Consider the following 11950-nt stretch of genomic DNA (forward strand, 5'->3'; position numbering starts at 1 on the left):
CAGGATGTCCATAGCAACACAGACTAGCCCGCTGTCCAAATGGGTTCAAAACATGCTATATTTAGAAAGGAAATAACACATAGCAGGGAACTGGTGAAACTACACAGACATGTGGCAACATGATTGAAACTGAGGAACTCAACATTGTAAATAAAAAGTTCAGAAAACTTTGTACTGTGTAGCATAATTTTAATAAAGGTAAGAAATATAAAACTGTACACTCTATAACCTAAGGGTACATACATATGCAGTTAAGCTATTTTAACTATGATTAATACAAAGTTTAACTTTGGGATGACCTCTCAAAAGAGAAAGAGGAATGGTATAAGCAGGTAATTTCAATATTGATTGCATTCTGTGTATAAATTGCATATATTATTGGCATGCATGAAAAATCATAATAAATTTTTTTGAAAAAGTTCTAATTTTTTTTAGTTAGGAAGAAAGTCTTACAAAACATAGATGATGTTCCTACAATACAATGAAAGCCATTCCATCTTCTTTCTAGTTTGTGATGCTCTGGAAGGATTAAACAGTGAGGGAAAAATTGTTTTAAAATAAGATTGAAAACCAAAATTTTATTTATATAAATACCTATCATTATTAAGTCTATAATTTAAAGTACTGAAGATGAAGGCAACTTTTAGGGAGTACATTGCTGTGCAAAATAATACATTTTCTACCCAATTTCAGTGTCATGAAGATAAAATAAGATTCATCTTTCAAGATGAAGAACAGCAAAAAGGCACATTATACCTAGTAAGAAAAAGCATGGAAATATGCTTTTCCATGCTTTTTTTTTTTTGGATTAGTATAGTATTCTATACTCTAATCAAGAGCTAGAATCTGTTTTCATTGTCGAGAATCCCAGTTGGGTTCATCTCAACCTGTGAATATATCCAACATCGCGTCTAACAGAACTGCTCCATGATTGTGCATTTAACCAAATGTGGTATCATCTCCCATCTAGACATCCTGAACTTCAAAATGCACAGGCATCAACATTAAAAACAAAAGTAATCTGGAAGACAAAATGCTTAAGGAAGCTGCTAAAACCTATTGTATTCATACCATAACAAACATCAAAATTTAGAAATAAAGAACAAATTGACAGTAACCAGAGGGCATGGAGGAGAGGGATGCTGAGGGGAAATAGGGGAAGGGCCATCAAAGAACTGGTATGGAGGACACATGGATAAATCCAAAGGGTGTAGTTTTGAGCTTGGGTGGTGAAGATGGGTTGTGGGGAAGCATGGTGGGGTGAAAATGAAGACAATTGTACTTGAACAACAATAAAAAATAAATAAATAAGTAACACTGTCTTAACCTTAGAAATTTCTTCTAAACATTAGCAAAATTGCTTTGTCATTATTTTGTAAAAAACAAATTTTCAAAGGTAGCTTGTTTTTCACTTTTCAAAGCAAAAATAAAACTCTTCTAAAGCCCATTTCAATATAACAATAGAGAACAAACTGACAATGACCAGAGGGGAGGATGCAGGGGTTTAATGAGGTAAGGGGTAGGGGCTAGTCCAGAAATCCAAATGAGGAATTCATGGGCAAGGACAAGGTGGAAGGCATTGACTGCAGGAGGTAGGGGCTGTCAGTAAGGGGCAGGGGAGAGCAATGCAGAAAAACACAGGACAAATGTACCTGAACAATAAAGAAAAGTTACAAGTTAAACTTAGTTTATTTTTCCTAATAATAGAGAAAATACCTGTGCCTTTTTATTCACCCTTCAGAATTTCTGTATTAGATTGATCATAACCTCAAAGAATAATTTGTTCTACTTTTTCATATCTTTGTACGAATAAAGAAAAGCATCCCAAGAGAACTCATTGGGTTGACTAAGTCATCCATTGTTAGAAGCCCTGCCTGTTTGTTGCTTCTGAATTACTAACAAATATACATAGAATGACACATTCTCGTACTCAATATGAATGACACATTCTCATTCTGTCCATAGCTAACTTCTTAAACCAAAGTTTTTTCATAGCATTTGTCATTTCTGAATTTCTCAAAGTGTATATTAGAGGATTCAACATGGGAGTGATAACAGTATAAGCCACACTTACGAATTTATCAATGGGGAAGTTAGAAACAGGTCTAACATACATAAAAATGCAGGGAACAAAAAAGAGAACAACCACCGTGATGTGGGAACCACAGGTAGACAGGGCTTTGCGCCTCCCTTCCTGACTGTGACTTTTAAGGGAACTTAAGATGACCCCATAGGATGTTAGTAGACAAACAAAGATGACCATGCAGATTGCTCCACCATTGGCAACCACAGTGAGGCCTAAGAAGTAGGTGTCAGTGCAGGCAAGTTCCAATAGTGGGTACATGTCACAGATAAAGTGATCAATGACATTAGGGCCACAAAAGGGGATGCTGTACACAAAGACAAGTTGGACCACAGAGTGAACAAATCCTCCAGCCCAGGCCCCCAACAACAACAGGATACAAACCTGTCTATTCATGATGGTTATGTAGTGCAGGGGCTTACAGATGGCCACATAGCGATCATAGGCCATGGCCACCAGGAGGAAGACCTCAACACCTCCAAAAAGGTGTTCCAGAAAGAGCTGTCCCATGCAAGCTGAGAAGGAAATTGTCTTTTGACCACAGAGAAGGTCTATGATCAATTTGGGTGAAATGGCCGTGGAATATGCTGCATCCATGAGTGACAAATAGACAAGGAAGAGGTACATGGGGGAGCCCAGAGAGGGGCTGGCAAGAACAGTCACCACAATGAGCAGGTTGCCCACCATTGTCACAATATAAATGAGTAAAAATATGACAAATAGTGCCTTTTGGCCCCCAGGATCTGAAGTGAGGCCCAGGAAGACAAATTCTGTCACATTGTTACTATGTCCCATTTAGTCTTTTCTAAAGCCTGTTTCCAGAATAAGAGGTCAGGAGAAGGGACCTGTAATGAAATTGTGAGCACACTATGATTACATCCATTATATCTTGGAGTACATATTTATTATTATATCTTCTACAGGGGTTTGCACACAATAAAAGTTTGCTTAACATCTATGAGTTCCTCCTAATACCAATTGCACCTTCCCTTGACAATTCTCTTTCTCCTCAGATGATTTTGTTTGGGCTACAAGTAAGAGGTTTACCATCTAAATCTTAGTGATCTTAGTGGATTGTCAACAGAGGAAATATCAAAGGCCCCACAGCCAGTCATATCTTAAATACAGCCTTATTTAAACTGTCAGTGCTGGGCACACAAGTCAGCAATCACTTACTCTCTAGTGGTGACAAAAAAATTTCTAAATAAATTGTCATGAAGTCAGTCATCTGAGTTGTAGTATATGTGAAGAGGACCTTTGTAATATAACTGATGTAGAATCAAAAATAATGTCCCTTTTGGAATAATTCACTTAATACTATGATAAGTTGCTATAGGTATTCAGTCCTTTATGTTTCAATGCTGTTCAGTCTTCATGGATTCTAATTAAGTTTCCACAGACAGCACTGTATCCAACCATGACATAATTAGCACATTGTTCCCTAATTCAATTACTAAATTAGACTCTGTGACTTTCAGCAACTTTTCTGCTTTTTTTTTTACTATCAGCTTTTTAACAAGTTGTAATTCTCTCCATGTAATTTTGACTATCCTACAACCATTAACACAGAAACACTATTTAGATTTTTACCAAATATTTTTGAAATTCACTGACTGTTAACTCTCATGAACTCATACATTACCAGCAGCAATTATTTTTCTCAAAACTCTTGGGGAAACTGAGGTATTGAAGAAGGAGAACACAGGCATTGAAAAGAGAAGTAGAAGAAAATGAGACATGGTTGTATTTATAATTCTTCCAAGGTACTGAAAGTGCTCATAAATGGAGCTTTGGTGCCCAGGTTCAAAAAGTCAGCATACTCAAGGGAAGAGCCCAACATCTGTGTAAAAAGGCATGGGGCTCAGCCATTTCTAAATGTAACTGCATCTCTGTCTCAGTTTTCTCTTTGGAAGATAAAGGGCTAGAACTAGACAATCTCAGAAACCTTGTCCACTCTTATCTTCCATGGTACTCTTTGTGCAAACCCATCTTACATTCTATTATAATGACTTTTTCCTATTTATAATAAAATAGAAATGTCCAAGCCTATAACTGTTCCTTAAAAAAGGCTACCCAGTGGTAAGTGGCATTTTATCATTGTAGAGGCCAAATACTGATTACAAGTTACTCTATTCAGCTAATTCTTACTTAATACCCCAAACACCCTTGCAGGAAGAGTATAGCACAGTAATGAATGACATGGACTCTGGAGACACATTGCCTTGTGTTGAAATCCTAGCCTGGCCACTTACTGCTATGTGACCTTGGGCAACCTAGTAAACATTTCTGTGCCTCAGTTTCATCCTTTTTAGAATGGGGATACCAGTGGAGCCTGACACTTGGGTTGTTGTTTTATTACAAGTAACTACCTAGAATCCTGGCTGCACCCCATAAGGTTCAATAAATGATAGCTCTCATTAATGTTCCTCAATGCTTCACTATCAACATTGTATCACAAGGAATCATCTGAGTCTTTGTCAATGTGGTAAGAATTATAGACATAGGCAAAAGATAAAAAGAGTATTATACTTTATGAACCCCTATTTAGGCATAGGATAAGATTGTATTCTCAGGAATTATCTATTTGATTACACATGAGTAGTATATTCAGCTGTGATGGAATGTATTTAGACTAGAAGCAAGCAGAATAACAGGGGGAAAAGTTGGAGCCATACATCACAGGAAGAACATAATAGTATAAAATGAACAAAAAAAGTATCAAATTAAGAAAGAAAAATTATATTTAAGAAATAAATACCAACAAGTAATAAAAATATTAATGTGATAATTAGGTAAGATCAGTAGTCTTTTAAAAACTCTCCTTCAAAAAAATTCTCTTTCTTGAAGAAGTGTTAGGAGCCTGCCACTAGGAATTCCCCCTTAAAACTTCCAGGATTTACTCAGGAGGCATCTTAAGATGCAATACGAAATAAACACAAAGGACAGTTTAATAAGAAAAAAAGCAAAGAAAATTATTTAAATATTGATTCCTCATATTCCTCTACAACTGATAGTAAAGAACAAAATTAAATAAGAGAGAATAATTGTACAACTATAAACATAGGCCTAAATTTTTTGCTTATTCTTGCAGAGGAAATTTACAAAATCACTTAAGTTCAAAGATGGACAAGCTGATACCATTCCCATAGATTTGGAGGGCAGGGAGAAAGGGAAGGAGGGAGGATGTGTTGAAAGGTAGACCTTTCTTTATGAGCCAGCTGCGAGGACCATTCTACATGCCTCATTCATATTGCTGCTTCCAGTTTATTCAGAAGCTCTACCATTCTTGAAGCTGTAGGCTCATAAAGGCACACCTATTGAAGAGCATGGGGATATAAGTTAGTCTATATCCAATTCTCTTTTTCTCATTCCTTACTTTATGCAGTATCTATCTAGTGACCTTACTCTTTTTAATCATCAGTTAGATTTCTTCAGAATTAATCTTCTACTAGCCAGTTAAATTATTTAGATGTAGAAATTCGGTATATAATCTATTCTTTGTTGTTTAACTCATCAAAGATCCAATACTATAAAAACTGCCAGAGAGTATTATTATACTTTCAACTTAAACTGCTAAGTTAACACTTCTTTAACTTATCTATTAGAAAAAAAAACATTATTTAACATAGTTTCTTAAGAGCCTGGCTTTTTAAATACATAAATTAAAATTCCATAATAACAAAAATACCCTCTAAAATACTTTAAAATTACAGTTTTATGACCCTACAAGTAATAATACACAAGGCACTTCCCTGAACACAGGTTGTCTTCAACTATGTACCAAGATGGGTTGCTGTGCTAATTTTTTATTAAATTTATTGGGATGGTGTTAGTTAGTAAGCTCATATAGGTGTCAAGTGTACATCTCTAAGATACATGATCTGTGTATTTCAATTGTACATTTCTATGATACATGATTTGTATATTGCACTGTGTGCCCACGACCCAAAGCCAAATCATCTTCTGTCACCATAGATTTCACCCCTCTACCCTTCATTACTAACACCTACATTTTCTCTGGTCACCTCCGTACTGTTCTCTGTGTCTATAAATTTAGGTTTTGAAAATGTTCACAGATATTGAGCTTCCATATGAGAAACAATATCCCACATGAAAAACGTGGTCAGTAATATTGTAATAACTATGTATGGGGCAGGGTGGGTACCTTAACTATCAAGGGGAACACACTGTGGAGTATATGATTGTGTGGCCACTATGCTATAGCCCTGAAACTAGTAAAGAATAATATTGAAAGTAAAGTAAATTTTTAAAATTTTAAAATTGAAAATCTTACATCCAACTTCTAAAATAGAATAGGAATTTATTTCTCCCTACTTTAACACATTTCCTATGTTACAATTTTAAATTCTCTCATTATTTTTATACTACGTTTGGGAAGAACATAAGCTATATGCATGCCTATGTTCATTGTAGCCTTATTCATGGTGACCAAGACATGAAAACAACCAAAGTGACTCTCAGTAGGTGACTGGATAAGAGAGATGAGGCACATAAACACAATACTACTCCACCAAGAGAAAAGATAAAACCTTGCCATTGGAACAATGTAGATGGACTGTGAGATTCCACTAAGTGAAATAAGTCAGAGAGAAAAAGTCAAGAACCATGTAATTTCACTCATATCTGGGAAAGAAAATTGAAAGCAACACATTAACAAAGAAGAAAAATAAAAACTCATAGACAAAGACAACAGTATGGTGGTTACCCCAGAGGCCAGCCACAAGGGTAGTAAAGGGTAAAGGAGGTCAAATATATGGTGACAGAAAAAAAGTTGACTTTGGGTGGTAAACACACAATGCAATATACAGATAATGTATCATAAATTCTCTCATTTAAAGGTCATAAAATAATTTAAAATGTTAATTTACCATGTAAATTATAATAGCCCATGAACCAAGACTGTGATCCCATTCGATTATTTGGAATGCTTTGAAAGTCTCTCTTTGTTAGTCAACAAAACAAACAAGAAGTAGGTATCAGACTATAATGCTAGAAACCAAACACATTTTGTATATTCTGGTTCATTTCCTTATTTTGCTAGCTTACATTCCTTAACTCAAATTTCTTCCAATGAAAATATGTATATTTAAGACATTAGCAACATTTAAATATGTTGTATGAATTTTAGTTCTTCTAAGAACTCACCTCAGGTCTGTTCCTTAGTCTTTAAAATCAGAGCTTCTTTCGTTGGCAGAGACTGTGGGTACCTCATGTATCTATGTGTGACCATGGAACACTGAGTAATGTATAGTGATCAGTAGATGTGCAAATAGCTTCATGCAGCTGCACTTCCCATGTTTCCACACAGACTCCCCATCACCTCAGTCTTTCACACAAGGGTTGCAGTATCCAACACAGATATCTAGGATATAAAGACACTTCAATAAAACATAATATGTACTTGTAAAATACTTGAACACTCACCTGTTGGGTTCTCATGGCTATGTAAAAACTGGACGTATTTGTGGAAATTGACAGCCAAATTCATTATTTGCCAATGCAAAATCCCCAGAAATTTTAAAACACTGAAAGTAGTTACCTGAATGTACTTCTCCTCAGCCAATTGTGGTAAAGTAAACAAAAAGTACTTTCCTGTGAGGAATTAGGACAGCATTCCTGTATCTGACCATTAATCTCTGTAGCTAACAAGACAACTGCTGGGATTTATCTTCTTCAAATAGCCATTGGCTGGGCGTTCTCTCAGGAGGTAGAACTCCTCGGCCTTTCAGTCACTCAAAAAGCACATCCCTAAAGACCCCTTTACCCTAATTAAAAGTATGTCTCTTCTTCTCCCCAACTTCATCCCAGAAAATTGGGACCTTACACACATTTCTACAAGGAATGAGAGATACCTATGCTGAGTAAAATATACAAGAAAATATCTGAAGAATCAGAGACCACTTGAAGATAGACTTCAGCTTGGCAGAAAGTTCAGTTTCCAGAAATCTCTCAGGTATTTCTATCAGAAAAATTACTCTTCCACATTTATGGGCAAACCCAGCCTCTCTGGCTTTCCATATCATATCTGTTTTAAAGAAAAGAGAATGTAAGATCATTATAGATTACTTTATTAGAATATTTGGAACAAATTCAAGTGAAGTAATGACAGTTTTTTCCCCTACAACAATCCTCAGAGAAAAAAAGATTTGGGTCTTGCCAAGAAAGAATAACACAATTAAATGAAAAGCTTTTGCTTTGAAAACAAACAATTAAATCAAGTGAATAACAATTTACAGGTTTCATTTTAAGAAATCTTTAGGTAAGGCAAACATTATTTAAGCCCAAATAAAGGGAGAACCAGTCTTAGGTCCCTTTATCAGCCATATCCCTAGAATAAAAGGTCCCTACTGCCCTGAGTGTTACTGCTGTTCACAGGCCAGGTGTGGCCCAAAATGGCTATGAATGTAGCCCAACACAAAATCATAAAGTTACTTAAAATGTTTTTTTTTGCTCATGAGTTTGCAATAGTATTTGTGTATATAATGTATGACCCAAGACAATTCCTCTTCCAGTGTTACCCAGAGATGCCAAATTTTGCATGGCCCTGCTAGATGTTAGAGGCCCAGAGCTCAGAGGTAGAGAAATGGGGGCTTGTGGGATTTATTGAAGTTGATCTTTCAACTACTGAATGGACAAGTAATCACAGTTGTGTAGTACTGAAGGCCTGAATCCATGTCAGCAGAATCATAATGACCTCTAGTCCATTAGTTAAGTTCTTTATTTTCAGCCTAGTATCAAGTGAGTTACTTTCTTTTTTTTTTTAATTTTACTTAGTTATTTTTCAAGTACAGTTTTTTGTCTATTTCTCCCATACCAGCCTCCCCCGCCCCATGCTCCCCACCTCCCTTTCATTTCCACCCCCCTTAGTTCTCATCCCTGTGTCCTCAAGTGAGTTACTTTCTACAAGACAGGAATTATTTTCCAACGAGAGCCTGCCTCTACATCAAGTCTGTGATGGCTTCCACTGTAATTTCCCTAGGATGGTTTACTATACGCTACACTGAGCATCTCCACATCTACATATATTGTCATAAGGGCCTTAGATAAGGAGGCATTAAATACCTATGTGTACCAGATGAACATTTTAACTATGTGTTAAACCCACGAGTAGATGGTGGTTTCCAGCTTAACAAAGAAATGGTCAAAATCTAGCAACCCCAAGTATTATACATATTACTTCTAAGATTTAGAGGGTACATGTAAGGCCTGTTCTTCTCTTGAGTTTAAGTGGCAAAAAATGGAAAAGATATCCTTAATTTAGAAAAACTATCAAGTATGATAAAGTTACTCTGAACTAAATTAGTACTCAGAACTTGAGAACAAATACATGCATAAGTTCAATTCTCCACATTCTTCTCAAAGAATGCAAAGAACTACTAATGTTTCTGTTTATCTGAATGATAAATGTTTGCTAGATCTAACCATGATTACAAGAGTGGAGAATCTCAATTTATATACCCCAATAAGAATGATACGCTGTGAACATTAATGGATACAGATATTGCCTCAAAACATGCAATAATCCATAATAATTCTCTATAAACAATACCTATTGTCATGTTTGGAAAGGAAATTTAGATATGACCATACTCTAAATGAGTGAAGCTGTTACATTGATATCATAAGAGTTTCTTAAAGGAAGAAGTTTGGGAGGATGGGGGCACTACGGTAAACATTTTTAGTCAACTACAATGGTTCAATCTAGCCAAAATACCAAGCCTACACCAATCTGGCAAATACACAGGAATAACATGGTCCATGACCATTACAGAATCCTACAAATTCTACCTAATACATTATTGTCTCTCTCACATCCAAGTACACAACAAGAAAGAAAGAACGCTGACTCCAGGGGACTTAAATGGAAAGTTATTCATGCGATGCCATTGGGACCCCATAGTGCTACTGCTCAGATGTTCTCAGAAGGGTTACTATATGAATATTTGAAGCCTGGTGACTTTGGCAGAAGCCTAATCCCAACATTCTGTTTTGAAAACTTGAATTGGAGATTCAGTAATTCCCTAACGCAGTGATCACATGCAGCTCATTGGGAAAAAAACCACTGGAGGTCATTGGATTTTGACACAATTTAATACAGACATAATTTAATGGCATCACAAGTCCCATTTAAGTCACAGGGGATGTCAGAACTTCATTCCTAAAAGCATGAAGTAGCATAATAAAGCTCCCTAAGGAAATGGAAACAGTTTATACATAAGTATGTAATGGGAGGACATAATGAAGGTACAATTTTTAAAAATCAATAAAACAGAACAGAAAAGGAAAACAGCCAAAAGCTGGTACCGGTAAAGAAAAGAGAAAAAAAACAAATTATCAGTATCAGAAATAAAAGTAGGTGAACCTCATACAGATCCCTCACACAGGGGAAAGGGGGCCAAAAACATGGTGACAAAGGATTTGACTTTAGTCCTGCTTGGCATGTCTCAGAGGGTTGTGTGTCATTCAGCAAAATGAAAGTTCACCAATTCTATTCTCAGTCAGGGCACATGCTGGGTTGTGGACCAGGTCCCTGGTTGGGGAGGTATGAAAGGCAACTAATTGATATTGCCTCTCTCTCTCTTTCTATCTCCCTTTCCTTCCATCTCTAAAAATAAATAAATAAAACCTATATTTAAAAAAAGAAAATTTGACTTTGGGTAGTGAGCATACAGAGGAATATACAGAACACATATCATAGATATGTACACTTGAAACCTGTATAATCTTATTAAGCAAGGTCACTCCAATAAACTTAATTTTAAAAAAGAAAACAAAATGTGGAAAAAATAAAATAAAATTAGGATCCTCAAAATCAACACATTCTGTGTAAAGGAGACTGGAACCATTTCCCCCATTATCTCAGGGATACAACAAAAACAATTATAAACTACTGTGAGCTAAGGATGAAAATAAAACCTTCAGACTTCCAGCCAAGATGGAGGCATAGGTGGAAATATCATACCTCCTCACACAACCAAATTTAAGGACAACAAATATTTAGAAACTAAAACACAACCAAAACACACAGAAAATTGAACTGTACTGAAGTCCGACAATAAGGAACCATTCATCCAGACCAATAAGAGGGGCAGAGTCAGCAGCCAGCGGAGAGGGGTTGCAGCAGGAAACAGTGGTGACTGCTGGACTGATCCAGGCACACAGGTGGTGGTTCGCAGATCCCACACATGGGGTGGCAACGGGCAGACCCAGTGAGGGTGCATGGTGGCTGCCTGACCACAGTCACACATTCACACTCAAATAAACCAGGCAAAAAGGGCAATGAGACAGACTGCACAACCCAGGGCCCCTACAATGGGAATTGAAGCCTAAAAGCACCAAGTACAAACTTTCAGATGTTGAGATGCTGGGAGAGGTTCCCAGCCTCATAGGAGAGTTTGTCGGAGAGACCCACAGAGTCCTGGAACATACACAAGCTCACACACCCAGGAAACAGCACCAGAAGGGCCCAATTTGCTTGTGGGAAGTGGCACAGGGGACCAAAATCTGAAAGAGAGCAGAACAAATGCCATTGCTCCCTCTCTGACCCCACCCCTAATCACAACCCAGCCACTGGGTTGACCCACTTCGGTGAACACCTAAGCTTTTGCCCCTCATGTATAACAGGCATGAACAAACCAAAACATAGCTCAAGCAGAAGAGCAGCTCAAAGCCCAGAGCCAATATTCTAAGTAACAAAGAGATACCCAGCCTATCAGATGCACTGTTCAAAACACTGGTGATCAGGATGTTCACAGAACTGGTTGATTTTAGTGGAAAATTAGATGAAAAAATGAAGGCTACACTAAGTGAAATGAAGCAAAATGTATAGGGAACCAATACTGATGG

The 11950-nt window shown here is 36.8% G+C and overlaps 1 protein-coding gene across 1 annotated transcript; it reads right to left on the reverse strand.

Annotated features, from left to right (window-relative positions):
- Positions 1–1930: 1930 nt before the first annotated feature.
- On the reverse strand, positions 1931–2878 carry LOC128626514 (olfactory receptor 4A5-like). Its single transcript, XM_053659170.1, has one exon. It carries the CDS (start codon positions 2876–2878, stop codon positions 1931–1933), a length of 948 nt encoding a protein of 315 aa, XP_053515145.1.
- Positions 2879–11950: the final 9072 nt, after the last annotated feature.

This window comes from Artibeus jamaicensis, unplaced genomic scaffold (genome assembly GCF_021234435.1).
Source record: "Artibeus jamaicensis isolate MK-2021 breed Jamaican fruit bat unplaced genomic scaffold, CSHL_Jam_final scaffold_614, whole genome shotgun sequence".
Taxonomy (NCBI): domain Eukaryota; kingdom Metazoa; phylum Chordata; class Mammalia; order Chiroptera; family Phyllostomidae; genus Artibeus; species Artibeus jamaicensis.

Excerpts from the sequence above, each read along its gene's own strand:
- LOC128626514 (XM_053659170.1), bottom strand. The coding sequence starts at position 2,878 with ATGGGACATAGTAACAATGTGACAGAATTTGTCTTCCTGGGCCTCACT.